The sequence below is a fragment of the Artibeus jamaicensis genome, unplaced genomic scaffold (genome assembly GCF_021234435.1).
Source record: "Artibeus jamaicensis isolate MK-2021 breed Jamaican fruit bat unplaced genomic scaffold, CSHL_Jam_final contig_387, whole genome shotgun sequence".
Classification (NCBI taxonomy): domain Eukaryota; kingdom Metazoa; phylum Chordata; class Mammalia; order Chiroptera; family Phyllostomidae; genus Artibeus; species Artibeus jamaicensis.
This window is the reverse complement of record NW_026521812.1, coordinates 45,291,342-45,310,290: the sequence shown is the minus strand read 5'-3', so window position 1 is coordinate 45,310,290 and position 18,949 is coordinate 45,291,342. Positions and strand designations below refer to the sequence as shown.

Sequence of the window (18,949 nt, the reverse complement as noted above, 5' to 3'; positions counted from 1 at the left end):
TATATTATTCACATGCACTTTCAGACTAATTTTGGACATTAAATAGACATCTATTTTTGATTCTTGTCCTAATTTAACTGGATACTTTGTCAGCCATTAAGCTTACAATAAATGAAAAAGTAACTTATTTTTGTTTTTAATAAAATTTAATATCATGTATTATATGCACTTCATAAAAAGCTCAAGTATCATAGAACTATAAAATGAAAAGTGGAAGTTCCTTTTCTGTATTTAACTCCTTTCCTCAGAGCATTTTCTCTGTATTTGCATTGATAAACATATGTTCATAAACTGAGTTATATAAAATTATACTTAAACATTATTTTGTAACTTGCTTTTTTTACCAATTTATTTTGGTTATATTTCAATGTCAGGTCACAAAGATTTAGTTGATTTTCAGCTCATAAAATTTTGAGGGTGTAGCATAATTTATCCTATTGCAGAATTTTAAGTTGCTTCTAAGTTGTGCCTGTACTAATCTGTGTTGACGTAAACATCCCTGTTTATATATACATATTTGGTCATGAGGAAGGAGAAAGTTATAAGCCTCTTTATTATAGTAAAACTATAAAACCTATATTTCTTAATTCCATTCTTGTTTTCTATTTTTTTAATTAAGCCTAGCACAATAAGTGATTGATGAAGCCAGACACTGCAAGTCTCTAAATGGCAGTTAGGGAAAAACTAGAAGGATAGGGTATTATCCGTGCAGTTACTATACAGAAACAAAACTCAGTGGGTAACTATTTATAGCCTGAGAGCTAAAAATGAAAGCTGGAAATATTTATAAGATACTTCACTTGAGAAAGCCTTGAATTTCATTCTATCAGAATTTTGCCATTTCTTGTATTTTTCAAACTTTTTTTTCTGTATCTGGGAAATGTCACCATTATATCAGTGCCCATACCCTGGTTGTCATTGAGGGCAGCATTTTACCTATTTGTACATAAATGTATATGCATATTTTTACAAACATAGTTTTTAAAGTTGTTTTTTCTAGTTTTGCATCTTCACTGTAAAGATTCTCCATTTCCAAGATCATGGTTGTCTCCTTTTATTCAAACTTCTTTTATGTCCATGAATAAGTTGTGTAGGTTTTTCTATTAAGTTTGACACATTTGTTGTTAAGTTTGTTACTAGATGTTTCATGGTTTGTTTGTTTTTTTTGCTATATGGATAGGATTTTTTATTACATTTTTAATTGGTTATCGTATAGAGAAAAGCTTTTGATTTTGTCTGTTAATATTGCATTCGGACACATTATCCAATTCTCTAATAATATTTCAGTTAATTATCTTAGCTGTTTTAGGTAGAAAATCTTACCCTCTTAGTTAATGATAGTTAAAACTGTTTTTATTTTTTTTCCCAAAAACTGATGAGACATTTTGACTTTTTCCCTTGTTAGGAATGTCTCATCTTTTCTTAACTTGGATCCTAGTCTATAGTCTTTATCAAGTTAAAGAAATTGCTCTTAATTTTTAACTTAGTCAGAGGACCCTTCCTCCCACTTCTCCTAAGGTGTTGAGTTTTATCAAATTGTTTTTAGGTGTCTGGTAAAGATGATTGTGTGATTTTTCTTCTTAGATCTCTTGATTAGGTAAAGTGCATGAACTTATTTCACAATATCATGATGAGTAAGTCTTTCATTCCTAAGATAAATTCTACTTAAGCATGATGCATTATTCTTTCAGCATATTGCTGATTTCAATTAGAAGATTTTCAAAAAGACCTTTACATTCATAAATATAATTGAACTATAGTTATGTCTTTTCACATGTATGAACATGCATGTATATATTTATATGTAAATATAAATATAAATATATATATTTATGTATATCTTTGCTTCACCATCTTTGCTTCACCATCTCAGTCTGGTTTCAGGAGTTATGCAGTCTTTTAGAATGAACTGGGCTCATTTCTTTTTCTGTGCTCTAGACCTGATTGGGTAGCTAGATGTTGGGAACTTCTCTGCCTGGTTTCAGGAGTTGTAACTGCCCCCCATGGCTAAGGCTGAGTGAGCAGCCTCTGGAATGTGAGCCACTAAGGAGACAAAGCTTTCCCCTGCCCCCAATGCATGGTCGGTTAGTCTATGATGACTACAACCCTTCAGAGGAGGGGCAACCTAAGCTAGACATGATCACTAGGGAGGCCATCGTGGAAGGACTCGGGGGGCTGCAACAAAGAGGAAGTGATGGACCCTCACCCCCCAGCTATTCTGACATAGCCCAAGTCCCCATTTCTGTCTGGAAGAAGGGCTTCCTAGTTCTAATCCACTTAAGCCTAAAAACCTATCATGGGGAAGGTGGTACAGCCCTTTGCCAGCTAGAGCGGGATCTGGGGTGATCAGGCCTAAGAAAGAATATGTAAAATCCTGTGAAACCTGCTTTGTTTAGAATGTTCTCATTTAAATGATAAGGGTCCAACCAAGATGTTTGTTCCTCAAAGTATTATGGCTCTTTAGCTATCTGACCCTTACTGAGAATAAGCCCTCATAGTTCTTTGAATGCTATGTATTGATTGATCCTTACCTGTATTCTTGTGCAAATTAACCCAATAAAAGCCCCTTGAAGAAGGGGCTCTAGGCCCTTCTCCTTTGAGAAATGGGCCACCTTTCCTCCCCAAGCAGATCATGTCTTGGTACTTTTCCTTTCATCCATGGCGGATGTGAGGAGGGCTTTGCGGGCAAAGTTGCCCCCACAACTAGGGATTATCTGTTGTGTAAGGTTTAATATAATTTGCTTATAAAAGTATCTGGTTCTGGTGCCTTTGGGAAAACATGTTTTACTTTCTTTTTAATGATTTTTTGGTCGTTGATCTACTACCCATTCTTGAGTAAATCTTGGTCACTTATGTCTTTGTATGAATTTTTTTCTCTGGATTTTCAAATTTAGTAGTATAAAATTTTCTCTATATAAATTATATAATTATATAATTATGTTTATATATAGGAAATATTTAGTTAATGCTTCATAAATAGTAAGTGCTGAATAGCTGTAAGTAGTATATTAAAATATGTTTCTATTACTTAAGAATCGCCAATGATTTGTTTTAATAATCACACCCTTTGGCACGAGTCTTTATTCAGAATGTTGGGCCCTGAGCCCAACTCAGAAGCAGTGCCCTAATCCGGGGGAGAGGGAGGTGTCAGGGCCCTGTAGCACTTTAGCAGTGGATGGAGGTCAGCCATCATCCAGCCTGTTGCAGGGGCAGCTGGCCAAAAATGCTTGTCAGAAGAGGGAGGGACTGTTCTTGCTATCTCTTATTTATTGGTTGGGCAATTTAGATTTAGCAAGAAGAAGAGGAAAATTTGCTGGTTTATGGTATTTTGAGGGCCACTGTGGGATATTTTTAGTTTATCAGGGAGTCTTACAAAGATTATTTCAGATTTACAACATATCCTAGCATATTTGGATGTACACTGTATCTTGTTAAGACAGTGATTGTCTACTTTTTGAATATAGGCAGTTCTTAATATTTTTCTTAAAATGGGTACAAAGTTAGATGTCTGAAAGTCAAAGATTGACTTATATTTAGTAAACAGAGTTCCACATTTACACAGATAAAAAATAAAAATTCTAATTAAACCTCACCTTTAGACATAGTTGTCAATGACAGTTACTGAGATTTTTATATATGTATGTATAGTTATAGATACAGATATATAGTGGTCCCTCCCTGTTCATGTGGCATATGTTCCAAGATCCCCCATGGATGCCTGAAACCATGGATAGTACACAACCCTACATACAGTACTAATTTTTCCCCATCTGTGCATAGAGAACTTTTCACTTAAAGGGAGAAAGTGGCTTGCTCTTAGGCATAGCTGAATTACTGACCTCACTAGTGTTGTACTTTGGGGCCATTACTAATGTAAACAAAAGCTTAAAATAAAATTTCAGAGACCTCAGAGAACTAGTCTTTTAACGATGAAGTTCCAAATGGTTGTGATGGACAGAAGGGTGGTGAAAGTATAGAATCACAATAATTTAACCATCTGTGGAAGGAGTCAGGAGCAGGATATTTCTAAATAGGGTGCTATCTTGAGAGCTCAGCACCAGTATTTTAAAAAGTGCTGAGTCCCAATATGCTTGGTAACAGAGAAAATAATATTGTGACAGTTATAAGTCAAAAGGTGAGGGAAAAGATTAGATTCTGAATGTGAAAGAGTTTTAGGAATAGTTTAACTGCCTTTTTTGCTTATATTTTGATCTTACGTATGTGTAAGGGTGTTACAATGAAACCCATGTCTGGGTTATTCTAAACAGACATGGGTTTCATTATTCTAAAAATTTGAATAATTATTCAAAAATTTTTCTTTCAGTAAGAGTAATTCTAAACAATGTGGCAGTATTTTCATTCTTAGTGGCTCACAAAATAACGGTATATCCACCAATTAATGGACAGTGAAAATTAATGTAGTCCTTTTCCATTTCAACTCAACCCTTTTTGTTAGGTTATTGTTTTTCCTTTTAAATTCTCCATGTGCTGGTAGAGAATGGCTTCAAAATAGTGCCCTTTAATTCAGCATTGAATTCTTTTCTTTCCTGCCTGGCCAGTTTACCTTGCTAAGAGTCTATTTATGTGAATGAAGTTCACCCATAGAAAGCTTCTTATTGTAGAAAATACATTGAAAAATATTTACTAAAGTCTAGTATATTAAATTTGAAAGATGGGCAATTGGCTAGTAAGATTGTTGAACAGAGAACTTTTGCCAGGTTATTAAATTCTGTACACTAGAGTGTAAAGAAAAAAACTACTAAGAGCAATTGCAAAGAGTGAACAAGATATATTACAAATATGGTTACATTTTAGTATACACTTTAAGTATAGTGGTGTATATTATGCAATACTATCAGTGTCATAAATCTTTTTTATTACATTAAATAACAGAAATTTTTAAGTTGTTTAAGGAATACAATGGCTGCTTTGTCATGGATTTACTTTTATGATACACACTTACAAACTATTTTGAAAAGAAATCTAAGTTGTCTCATAATGCAAAGGAAATAGAAATGTGGGGTTTCAAATTAATGCACCAACTATCAGAGAAAAAGAATTCAGATGTGTTTGAATTGAAATGAGTTCAGGACTTTTCTGTTTTATTTCATTATTGCTATTCAGTTGAGAATATTAATGATGGGTTTTTAAAAAATTTTCAGCGATGTTTTTAGTGATAAGTTGACCTTCAGACACTAATACCAATGATTTTGAGATTTCAGATGTTTTTATATTTTTTTATTTAAAAGTATCTCAGTGTGAGAAATCTCCTGGTTACGTGCAAGATATTTGCTCATTTTTGAATTGATGTATTTCCGTTTAGACAATTTGACTGGTTATTAGTTTTTATTTAGTGCTCAAGAATCTCTAACAAAAAGCTGACAGGCATGAACATATATTGAATTCATGTCTTCACATCTTCATGTCTTTGTATAATCAGACTCTGTTAAATTCACCCGGGTGGATGAGGTCCCAAAAACAACATAACATATGGCTGCACTCCTTTTACAGGTGGATAGCTTTAGTAATCCTCATTTTCTCTATTTGTACTATATTTCAAAAAGTAGGGCTTGCTATACAAGGCAGTATCAATCTATAGTGCCTCTGCCGTGCCTTGTATTAAGCTCAGTTTTCATAATTTGGTGTATTTCCCCATTATGTCACACCTTATTCTTCCAAAATCTGTGGGAGACTTGCTAAGGTGGATCAGCCTCCATTTAAACAAATTAAAATTAAAGTAATTTGTGAAACTTCTTATTTTGAAATATGCTCAAACAGAAAGTTACCAAAATAGTACAAAGAATTCTTATATACCCTTTTCCCCTCAACTTCCCCAGATGTTAACCTCACATGTAACATGGCTGTAATGATCAAAACCAGGATATTAACAGTGATATAATACTGTTAAGTCTTCCAGACACGTGATTCACATTTTACTAGTAGTCTACTAATGTCCTTTTCTGGGTCAGGATCTGATCCAGAATCTTCACTTTATTTTGGGACAGATCGTTCCTATCTTTTTGTCTGCCGTGACCTCCACATATGGTCCATTGTTACACGGAACGTCTCTCAGTTTGTCTGGTGTTTCTTTATGATCAAGTTCAGGTTATATATATCTTTTGGCAAGAATACCACAGCAGTGATGCTGTATCCTTCTCAGTGCATCACAGAACACGACATGTGGTGTTTTTCTCAGCTTACGTGTTTAGGCATTTCTGTTGTTCATATATGGTACCGCACTGCTAAGAATGCCAACTTTTTGTCTTTGTGCATTGAATTATATTCATTCTTTAAAATTTACCTTTTTTTGTGGTTTTCTCTATTTGTTCCAGTGCATCTGCTTTCTCACTTCTCTGCAATCCTTTTGCCCTAATTCTCAGTAAAACCTTGACCTGCTTATGGTGTAAAGGCTTCGGTTGTCATGCAGTTGTGACCCTCAAGCACTGTCAGTCCCAGGAGATGTCTCAGGTTCCTGTCCCTCATGGTATTGAGACAATATACCAGTCCCTATTGTCCACACATGCTCCCGGCAATCACCATGGGTTAAATAGTATCAGAATTTAGCACTTAATTATTCTTATTTATTGAAAGTTAATTTTGTCTTCTAATTAGACAGTAATATATTAATATAACAACTATTATAATGACATATTATAGACAAATAAATATAATATTGTTAACAGTACGTAGGTATGATTTTTGTAATGTAGACTGTTTAATCTTTAAGTTTTCAATAATTAAGCTGAAGAGGTAAGGGGAAGATTGAATACAGCTTTATTTTAGGAATAACTTAAAAGTAATTACTACAAGAAATTGCACTAAGTTTTCTTGTGTGTATTTTTTTAAACGTCAGCATTAAAATTAATTGTTGATATAGAAGTAAAATTACCAAAAAGTTATGATTAATAACCTCAAATCTGAAAGATTATTCAGAAAAATGACAACTGTAATACAGAAATGTAAGTTTTATGCAGCAAATGGTATTAGGCGTCAGAATAACTGTTCCTAGAATGAAAACTTCCTTTTATAGTCTTAATGACTGTATCATTGCATTATTTTAAATTGTAAAGCAGGTCTTCTAAGAACTGAAAGGATGTCTGCAGGAATTAACTTTTGTCCTCATTCTGTCCCTATGGTGTGGCAGACAGTCACATACCGCTTTCCCCAGTTTACAGGTGGCGTACTGGGGCACAGGAGCAGTAGAGGGCTTTGTCAGAGACCAGCAAATGAGTACGATACTGAGATACAGAGCCAGAGCCAGGCCCGAGTGCTGGGTTGGGTGGACTTCCCACCTCTCTCCCATTACACTGTAAATGCTGACAGATAAGGTGGGCTTCTAGGGCATGGAGATTTTGACTATGCTGTTAGTAATCAGGCAGCATGAAGTAATGTGTATTTTGTGAGGAAGCTAGCATTACTGTAGATTTGTGCCAGGGCAGAGAAATTATCGCTGTAATGGTAAAATTGTGCGTTACAGGGGAACTTGTGTCATTAAGATTAAGTTGTTCTCTTGCAGATGCTTTCTGCATGGGTTGTTAATATGGGTCCTGGCTGGGTGGCTCACAGGTTGGAATGTTGTCCCGTACACCAAAAGGCTGCGGGTTCACTTTTCAGTCAGGGCACACACTTGGGTTGCGGGTTTGATTCCCTATACAGGAGGCCACTGATTGGTGTTTCTCCCTTACATCGATGTTTCTCTATACCTGTCTGTCTGTCTGTCTGTCTTTCTTTTCTCTCCACATCTTCTCCTCCTTCTCTAAAGTCAATAAACATATACTCCAGTGAGGATTAAAAAAATACAAGGAATAAATTTTTCCACCACATCACTGATAACAGCACCATTGAATTTGATATATTTTACTTACAAATATTATCTTATAAAGCTATATTTCTGACCTGAAAAGATGGCCAAGATATATTGTCAAATAGGGAAAAAGAGAGATTGTAGAAGAATTCTTAACTTGTAGGAGGGTTCCTAACAGTGTGTACCATGTGATTCTATCTTTGAAAAGGAGGAAAAAAATATATATGTGTCTATGTGTATGCATATTTGCATACTCTACATATCTGAAAAAATAACACATCAGTCAGGGTCCTTATTTTTAAGCAGACAAGATCAAGCCTGTCCAATAAAAGCAGAAAAGATTTATTTAAGGATAATAAATAGCTCAGAGATCTCTGGGGTGCTTGAGAACCTGGCTTAGAGGCTGTATATCTGTCTAGGAGCAATACCCAAAATTCCACTGCATAATTGGTTCTTCAAATATCCCCCAGCAGTTATCAGTGGACATAGAACTGCAGTCTGAATCATTAATATTTCTGAACCTGGATACCCGATCTGTCTCCACTGTTACCAGTACTCTGGAATAGGTTCTGGATACTTGCTGCTCATGTGTGTCATCAGCTTCCAATTCAGAGTCAGGCATGGGTGCATTTGATTGGCAGAGCCCATATTTTGTGCCCTAGCTGCAAGAGAAGCTGGGAAAGTGAATACATGGACCTCACTTCTGTAGTGCAGAAAGGGCCCTGCCTCATAAGGTGGGGCATTTCCAAATGTAGAAATAGGATATAGAAACCTGCTACAAAAAAAGAGGTGTTTACTGAAGACACCCAGGAAATTGTTAGCATTGATTACTTTTGGCCCATGTAGTTGGATGGACTGACTGGGGAGCAGAGGGAACTTTTTATTCTTTTGTGCTCTTTGAATAAAAAACATTTATGTAGCAATGATAATATGAACTTGGGGAAAATGAGCAGAAGGGAACATTTTCTTTCCTCTGTCAGTTTCACTGTAATGTTCTGACATAGGAATTCAAGAAGGCCTCCCTGTAATGGAGTAATTTTATCAACTTCTACTCCATTTCACTTAAAAATTTGCCTTACGATTTCCTCTTGAATTCAATCAACTCTGTATTGCTTGTACTCGGTTGGGCAGAGAAATCATGAAATGTTTTTTTCTGGGATATCAGTGGCTATTCTTCATTTTGGCTGGTGGAACTGATTTAGTTTCTCTTTGAGTTTCACAGAATTTAGCTTTGAAAGTTAAGGTGTTGTCAGCTGCTATAGTTGACGAAGTGTTCATAGATGCAAAGTACAAAAATAAAACATGCTTAAAAATTTGGCCCTGCTATGTGATTTTATTTTTTTTCCAAACCTTTATAAATTTGTTCCTTGATAGAAAACTTGTCTGGGAACTTAATTTAATCGAATCAAGTTTTAACATATATTAAAATTTTTTATAGTTTATTTTTTTAGAACAGTTTTAGATTTACCAAAAAACCCCTAAATGTAGCCCTGGCTGGTGTAGCTCAGTGGATTAAGCGCATGCCTGCGAACCAAACAACCGCAGTTTGATTCCCAGTCGGGGCACATGCCTGGGTTGCAGGCCAGTTCCTAGGAGGGGATACACGAGAGGCAACCACACATTGATATTTCTCTCCCTCTCTCCTTCCCTTCCCCTCTAAAGATAAATAAATAAAATCTGTAAAACAAAAACACCGTAAATGTCATACAGAGTTTTTCCATACATCCCACCAGTTTCTTCTGTTACTAACATCTTGGTTAGTGCAGTACATTTTGATACATTATTATTGACTAAAGCCCGCACTTTATTGTCTTAGTTCTTACCTAATGTCGTTTTTCTGTTCCAGTATAGCTGATATATTTCATACACTTCTTTGTGCTTTTTCATCAATGTGGTAATCTCATGAAGCTGCATGGTAAATGCTGTTTCTGTTATAAATATGGAAGAATAAGTCAAGCTTTGCCACAATGAGATTCTTACATTCTTTTATGTACAGATGCCACACGAGAGAAAATAATTAACCTTTATTTTTCCCAATTTTGTGTTCAGTGGAACTGGTCCCTGTAGAACCGTACAGCATCCCTCTGTCCCAGGCTGAGATCATACAGGAAGGGAGTGATGTTACTCTCGTTGCCTGGGGCACGCAGGTCAGTAACATTTCTACGGACTGGTAAGGTTCGTGTGCTTGGAAGCTCTTTTAATCCTGATACTATGAAGAATGGAAAATGATGCTTTCCTTATATCAAGTTTATCTTGTTTGGTGCCATGTCTGTATCTGGTACTGATTTTTGATTGAAGGCCAGGTGCTTATTCAGTCATTAAAATATATATGCATGTGGTGAAGCCATTAAAAATATATTGAATTCACAAAAATGTATTCCTTAACAACACTTTCTTTTGAAGAGCATTTTACCTATCCACTACTTGTCGCCCTTCACTTAGTATTTTCTTTTTCACCTCATCTGCTGCCATCTCTCGCGATTAATAGGATGACCATGTGGACCCGTCCAGTGGGCCAGCCTCGGGAATCCCTGCCTTCCTCTTTTCCAGTAAAACCTCACTACTGTCTACCTCCACTTTTCCTGTTGCTGGTCGTCACATTGCACTATCTCCCAGCATTTAAGCTCAGAACTCTTCCTGTGGCCATACTCTCTCTGATATGTCTTCATCACATATAATAATGAAGTTAGAGTGTATTAGATTGTTACTCCTGTGACTTATTTTCCTTTTACACCTGTCACTTCTTTCAGTGCTTTCCTGTTTTCCTCGTCTTCAAAGGAGTGTTGTCTGGTTATTACGACTACCTCTCCAAAATTGTTCCAGATTATAGTCCATTTATTTTCTTCAGGACCGGGATACAGCAATTGGCCCCTCTCCTTTCTTCTTTTCATGTCCCTTTTATTAAAAAAGTATATATCTCTTCACTATCTAAAAGTACATATTTCTACTCTTCTTTTAAATATCAGCATATTTCCCTTTTTTTTTTCTTTTAATACTAACCTTGAGCCATTTCTACCACCAGCAGTTAAGCCCTTAACGTTCTCACGGTCTTGTGTTTGACCGAATTCTGTTCCCACTAATTCACTATATCTGCTAATAGCATTAACCTTCAAATTGTTAAATCCACCTCTATCCCTGGTATACGACACTGGCTACTCTATGAAACCCTTTCTTCTTTAGCTTCTGGAATACAGTCCCTGTGTCTTCCCCACCCCCCTTTCCTGTTATTGTGAGTTAATTCCTCTTCACCTGTTTTCCCCTTAAATGTTGGTCATGTACAGGGTTCCACCATTTCTGCTCTTTACTGTTCCCTGTAAATGCTTACTTTAGAAACCCCACCTACTGTGGGGTCACCTACTGTGACTTTACCTCAGGGCTGGTATCTTTGGAATCAGTATCTCTGGCAATGACTGCTCTCAGTTTCCTTAAGAGCCTTTTCTCAGTTGTTTTCTAGGCATCTCCTTTTGATTATTTTGGTGGATTGTGGGATTCAATATGTCTAAAAAATTTATTAATTCCTCTGACGTTCAATACTCTATTATACAGTTGTATATAACACATCATCTGTATATTACATTGTGTGTTCACCACCCCAAGTCAAGTCTCCTTTCATCACCCTTTGTTCCTTCTCTACCATCCTCTACCTCCCCCTATTCTGTATATAATTTTATTAACCAATGTCACCCCAATAAATTCAATAAAAAATAAATTAAAAAATATACTACCTCTATGAATGATGCTGGAATTCAACTAATGTGTTAGGCCTGAATTTCTGTGGTTATTCTCAACATATTTTTCTCCTTATTTTAGGTTCATGTAATCCGAGAGGTGGCTTCCATGGCTCAAGAAAAGCTTGGAGTATCTTGTGAAGTCATCGATCTGCGGACTATACTACCCTGGGATGTGGATACAGTTTGCAAGGTATGAATATAGCATCGATAGATGTCATCCCCTTAAAATCTTGGGCAAAGTTTGTTGGATATTTGCAAAGAATGGTTTTGAAATTTTCAGCTTTGTGAGCATTTTCAATTGATTTAAAATTTTAAAAATTTATACCATGAAGGAAATGTATGCTATATAATAAGCTAAATGCTTAAGGAAACAAATCACTTAGGTTTTTTTCCTCCCATAGTTCTCTAAGTTGAGAATATTACAGATGTATCCTTCATATGGCCAGCCTGGGTTGAGTTGTGTGAGTAATGGGGTAGTGCAAATAAACACAGGGACGCCATCAGTGTTTTAAACTTCTGATTCATTATGGTTTGATAAGCTAGGTTTAACATAGTCAGAAATGGTTTGGCTCAATTTTCTTTTGTTTCTTCTCCAAAAGAAATGGAGATGGGTTATTTTTAAAAAATGAACTCTTAACCTGAATACTATGGATCACAGTTTGAATTTTATGTTGTGGGATTCTGGCAGCTCAGATTTATAGTTGTTTATCTAAGCTTCCTCTTGAACTTTGGCCCGATTAGATTGATCTTATTGCTATTATTTGTACAATTCATATATTTCACTCTCAAGGATACAGTTTAGTTTTCATTTACTGGGCTATAACCCAAATCATCTATGTCCATATTGGAATATAAGTAAGTTTAAGCTTTTTTCTTTTTCTTTTTTTTTGTGATGGCTTTATCTACCAAAGTTTAGATAACATTGCATGTGTTATTTTTTTTAAATTTATTCCTATAGCAAATGAGTTCTAAGACCTCTGGGTATTTTATATTTACTATTTTTCAGAACTTTGGTATTCTTGTAGCTTTTTGTCTATTTCTTAGCTTAATTTCATAAAAATAATCTGTAGTCACCACTGCTGTAAAAGTGTAGCACATAGTGTTTTTAGGTGAAGATTGTGATGCATATAAAAGAACTTTATGCAGAAAAATCAAAATATTACTCATGGGGAATAAAGAAGATCCAAGCTAACCATGGCACACACCACATTAATGATTATAAGGCCAAGAATAGCCAAAGCAGTTTTGAAGAAAATAGCTGGAGGACTTAATTACCAAGTGTCAACATGTGTTATAAGGCTGTGGTAATTGCAACACCATATTTGTATAAAGATAGACAAGTAGACCAATGGAACAGAATAGAGAGTCCAGAAACAGACTTGGGTTGTATGATTTGGGACAAAGGTGAAAATTGCATTCAGAGAGAAAGAGGTGGTCTTTTTAATAAACAGCGCTGGTTTAGTTGGGTAACATGAAAAATATCACACAAATGTCAACTCCAGTTAGAATTCCAGTTCTAATTGTCAAAGAAAAAAATGATGAAGCTCTTGGGTGAATGCATAAGGGAATATTTCTATGATCTTGTGCAGGCAAAGATTTCTTAGGACAAAATAGAACATGAACATTTTTAAAAGGATGATAAAATTCAGTTTTATTAAAATTTTAACAACTGATTCATCAAGAAGCCCCAATAAGAGAGTAAATAAACAACTCACAGATTTGGGGAAACTCATGAACATTTATATTCAGTACTCTTACAATTAAAAATAAAAGGCACATCCCAATAGAATTATGGGCAAAGTCTTAAAAAGGCACTTTACAAAGGAGGATATCTAAATGGTCAATAATAATAGTATGGAAAAAATGTTCAGTTTTTTTAATCATCCAGATACACAAAACTACAGTGTGATATCAGTAAAGACATCATTCTAGCTAAAATGAAAAATGCTCAAATATCAAGTATTGCTGAGGGTTTGGACCCAACCCATCTCTCATATGCTACTGTTGGTAATATAAATTGGTACAACGATTTAAAAAACTGTTTGACATTATTTATCTGAATCCTATAACTCACCAATTCCACTCCTGTGTATATACCCAACAGAAAGGTATGATACGAAAGGTAAGTTTGAGAACGTTTCTAGGAGCACTATTTCTGAGAGCCTCACACTATAAACTACCTGACTACTCAGAACCAGAGAATGGAAAAATAAGTAATTAGAATGTTGCTTCGCAATGAGAATGAACCAACAAGTTAATGTAACAGTGTGTTTTCATCTCACAATGTGTTTGTGAGGTGACTTTAAAAAGCCAGATTCAAATGAATACATCGTATATGATTCAGTTTACCATATTTTGCCATGGCTAATGCTTTCCCGTGTATAATGCACACCCATGGTTTTTTGTGAGCATTATACATGGGATTATTAGGCCTACCATACCCATGGTATGTAATCATTATACCCATGAATAGTGCACATTCTTATTTTTCTCTCAAAAATTTGGGCAGAAAAATGCACATTATACATGGCAATTTAAATACAGTATATAAAGTTCAAAAATAGAGGAAACTAACCTATGGTGTCAGGTGTCGGGTGAGTGGTTAATACTAGTGTGGTTGTTAGTAGTTGAAAAGTACATGACGGAGGAGACGATTGCTGGAAACAGTTCCTTGCTCTGAGTGTTGGTTACATAGGTTCAGTTTTCAAACACTGAGCAGAACATTCATTTTGTACTCTTTTTTTGTATATTGTTATATTTTAATGGAAAGTTAGAAAAGAGAAGAACCAAAGTCCTGTTGATTCATTTTTTTGGATTCTGTTATAGTGTCCCTTTTTCTATGTTCTGGGGAGGCCTCAGAGCGCTCTGACCCAGAGGAGTTTCTTTTGTCATTCAGCTCTATCCACTGCCCTCGTTCATTTTTCATAACCCAGCTCAGCTGTCACACTGATGCAAAATAGCGTCTCATAAGTGGAGCTTGTACCAGAGTCTTCCTAGGAGGAAGAACGGTGGCTACAAGTTGTGGGCTTGAATGGGCTTTCCTGCTGAGACACAGACCACAGTCAAAATGAGTTATCGAAGTGGTAGGGAGATTTAGGCTGTCTAGCTTGAAAAGATTTTGGTGTTTTTTTTTTTAGTGAGTAAAAATCTAGAGAAGCTGCCTGTGGCAAATAAGAACTTGATTTTGACAGGGGAATGACAGGCTTCGAAGGAAACTCGGGATTTCAAGAATTATGTTGTCATATAACTTAGAATCAACTACATAAAACAATGCAAAAAAAAAAAGACAGCAGTTTACAAGGTGATTTTCATATGTTTATAGAAAAAAGTTGACAGTTTTTTTTCTTCATCCTCACCCAAGGACATGGGTACTGATTTTTGAGAGAGAGGAAGAGAGTGGGGGAGAGAGAGGGAGAGAAATATGAATGTGAGGAAACACCGGTCTTTGCCTCCAATCCCACAACCTAAGCAGATGCCCTGACCCGGAATCACATTTTCTACTTTTTGCTTTGTGGGATGACACTCCAACTAATTGAGCTACACCAGCTGGGGCAATTTTGACATGCTTATACTTTAATTAAAGATTAAATTATGCTAATTATGGAAATAAATAAGCCTGCCTTTACACCTTGGTGTCTTTTTTATTTCTCTTTTTCTCATGCTCTGCCTTCTTGCATTCAGTTCCAAAACAGACCTTGCTGACACTGCCTACAGAATGTCTGGAGTCAGTCAATCAATTTATCTATTCTAAAAAGCAATGTGAAATTGACTGCAGTAAACTTTAGCTATCTAATTTTTAAGAAATGAGTTCTTAGAATAATTCCACTTTCTGCATAGATGAGACTTACTATTCTGTGTATAGGTTTAAATACTTTTTAACCTTTTGGATGCCAATATTCCCAGAACCTTTTGTAGATAATTTTATCTTTTAAAAGTAATCCAAATGAATATGGATTGTTTATTGTATTAAGACATGCATTTTTTGAGGTATAGAACTTTTTACTTCATTGGTACATTTCTATGCATAATTTTTGTGGTTTTAAGCCTTTTAAAATTTAAATGTTACCTTATGTTTTGCTGTCACATTATTGCTAGCTTTTCATGAAATCCAGATGACCACATGTTATAAGTGAGACTTGTACATTGGCCAAGGAGGGCCTGCAGGGTTTTCTTATAAATCCAGAACAAATCCTTTACTCTTCAAACCTTATGACAACAATTTTGACTTTTCAGAACTTTTCTTTTGTCATTTCCTTCTCTGTAGTGCCTGTGCATCATTGTTGTGGAGTCTAGAACTGAAAGAGGTCAGGCTAGGCCTGTTCCCTTTGGCCTTCTTGCTGTTCCCAGGAGTGACCTGTGACCTTTGACCTTTTTTATCCATAGCAGTCACTACATAGTGCTTCTGATCATCAGGATCTTTATCTGTTACAACACACTGGATACAAGATATTGTCTCAAAGTCTCTTCCCTGCAAGTAATCTACATTTTTTCAGGTCCTTGGGAGGCAGTTTATTTTTAAAAAATCAACAGTTAGGGAATGACATAGAAAGGCTCTTCCCTCTACTCCCTCCACTCTTCTCACCATCTTGCCCTCTTATTCCCCTCTCCTTCCTCTTTTAAACTTAGTTACATAGCAAAAGAAGCTGTGCCCATAGATGCAAATGGTTGAGCTTTGGCTACATGTTGAGGTATCTATCGTTTCAGAGTATTTGGGAGGTAGGCTATCGTTGGAGCTGGGAGAGGCCTCAGCAGTAGGGCAGCGTGGAACGAGGCTGGGATCAGTACTTCATCCCTGGCATGAGGGAGTGACAATGGCTGGGACTGAGGGTTCAGTGTTTCTAGATTTAATATTCTTCTACTCTTGTTCTCCAGTTGTTTCCATTCTTGCTTCTAAAGACTTTATTGGGGCCTTGGATAAAGGTAAAGATAAGGCAGTTTCTAAGGCTGGCAGGGTTGGGTGGGTGTTTGGTGGTTCTGGAAGCAGGAGAGGCCTGCAGTGAAGAAGGAAAGGGATATTGTAGGAGTGGACCTGGAAAGGAGTTACACCTTGGTTATCTGAATGTGGGTAGTCATTTATATATAAAGAATCAAGTTTGCTTAGTCTTGGATTTGGAAATGGTGTTAGTGTTAAATATTTATGAGTAGTGCAAACATGTTTAAAAGACCCGTAATACCACTGAAGATAAACATAAAAACCCATATGTTGTATTTTATTACTTTAAGTCTAATTCGTAGTCTTTAAGTTTGTTTTTAATTTTCATCGGGTATTTGTTTAGACTACCATAGATTTAATTTTTATTAAGATTACTAACACTAGCAAGGTAATGTTTAGGGCCTGTATTTCTTTTTAATCCTCACATGAGGATATGTTTATGGATTTTTGAGAGAGAGGAAGGGAGAGAGAGAAAGAAACATCGATTGGTTGACCTAACTCATAACGTAGGTATGTGCCTTGACTGGGGATAAAACAGGGAACCTTTTGGTGCACAGGACAACGCTCCAACCAACCAAGCCACCTGGCCAGGACTAGGGTCTTTATTTTACTGACTATTTCTAAATTGGTTTTATGGAGAAGTTGTAGAATTTACCTTTAGAGAACCCGTAATGGTTTAATACTACCACTTATACACATTATTTAGTTCATTTCTTGGACTTAATTAAATAATTCAGTGATAGAATAGTAGTTATTTTGCTTGAGGCTTTTAATTGGTGAGGGAGAGAGGAGAGAATGAGTGAATGAATGAATATGAACAGGAGCTTTACCAGAGGGTGGAGGTTGGTGGTGGGAAGGGGAGCTAGTAGCTACCAGTAACCACTAGAGGCCTCTCTTAAGCCAAGTTTCATGGTTAGTTTCACCAGGTTTCCACAGTTCGGTCTGACTGTGTCATTTTATTTTTCTTTTAAATTTATTTTTTTTATTGATTATGCCATTACAGTTGTTCTATTCCCCCCTTCATTCCCCTCCACCCTACCCCCTGTCCCCACCATTACCCCCCCTTTAGTTTATGACCACGTGTCTCAAGTTCTTTAGATTCTATATTTCCCATACTATTCTTGCCCTCCCCCTATCTATTTTCTACCTACCATCTATGCTACTTATTTTCTGTACCTTCTCCCCCCTTCTCCTCTTCCCACTCCCCTGTTGCTAACCCTCCTTGAGATCTTTATTTCTATGTTTCCACTCCTAATCTAGCTGTCCTTTTAGTTTTAAATGAAGCATATTTTATGCTATAGTTCTGAATAAGTAGCATGAAAGTACTTTTATTCTATGGCATATATTTTAATGTAACCCACGTGTTTTCTGTAAAATACGTATCAGAATAAATGATTACTTTTGGACTGAAAACAAATTAGAAATCTCTGCTCTGTTTTCCCCTTTTGTAAATAAGCTTTTAGTAAAACTGTAATCAATGAATATGGGCAGATAAAAATTATCTCTTTGACAATACAAGGATATTTGGTTCTAAACTTATTACTGATTTGACATGTGTTTAATCACTGAGAGTAGTTTATATTCTGATGGTAAACAATGTTTTTAATTGTATGTTAAAATTGTGTATTTCATTCAGGATTATAATAAGCTTCTAATATCTAAAATCTATTAAATAAATGAGTCAAAATTCTTTTTAGACTTAATATTATCCGGGGTAAAATGAATTTTTTCTTTACTTATTTGTTTTTAAGGAGAAGTGGAAATAAGCCTCACTTTTAGTTGGGATTATTCTGGGTGCAGGTTTACTTTGCAGAGACAGCAGGAATGGCGGCCAAGGTTGTCCCGTCTGATAAGTTGTTCTGTTCCAAACTAGGAAAGCTGACAGGCACTTGGTACCCCATTTGCCAAGTCATTGTTCCCATAGGGTTTTGTTTGTCATGACCACAACTAGTTAGTTGGTTGTACTAATGGAACAAGTTTTAGATTCTTGGTTGCTCTTTTTGGGATGTGACTACTACATTTACTGTCCTGTGTGGGGACTGTTATCCAATTCTCTGAATTCCATGAGGGCAGGAAGCTTTGTATATTTTTATTGCTGTGTCCTTGAATATGTCAAATATATAGAAGAACTCATAAATATTTGTTGAATGATCTTACTGAATTTCAAGAATAATATGTAATAATAATTTGGTTTTTCAGTGAAAGAAATTAAAGGAGAAACTGCTAATGCCTGTAGGAAAAAAATACACTGAGCTGAGTGTGTTGTCAGTCCTGCCACTTGATATATTTTGAGATATGTTTTGAAGAAGATTAAAGGGTTCCAATCTAATTTTGTGTAATATATTTTATATAACAAAGCTTAGTGCCTGGTAAATGCTAAATACAAACAGGTGTAAGGACATGTTTTACACAGATCTCCTTTCGCATCCACAGCTGTTCTTTTAATTAGACATCCAGGTTGTTATCTGTATGTGAGAAAAC

The 18,949-nt window shown here is 35.8% G+C and overlaps 1 protein-coding gene across 2 annotated transcripts in view; it reads left to right on the top strand.

Moving 5' to 3' along the window:
* Positions 1 to 18,949, top strand: part of BCKDHB (branched chain keto acid dehydrogenase E1 subunit beta) — a 189,963-nt gene that overhangs the window by 67,180 nt on the left and 103,834 nt on the right. For both annotated transcript variants that reach the window (XM_053664756.1, XM_053664755.1), the window contains exons 7-8: positions 9,854 to 9,951; positions 11,615 to 11,725. In XM_053664756.1, the coding sequence (XP_053520731.1) occupies positions 9,854 to 9,951; positions 11,615 to 11,725 (209 nt within the window). The remainder of the gene's footprint in view (positions 1 to 9,853; positions 9,952 to 11,614; positions 11,726 to 18,949) is intronic.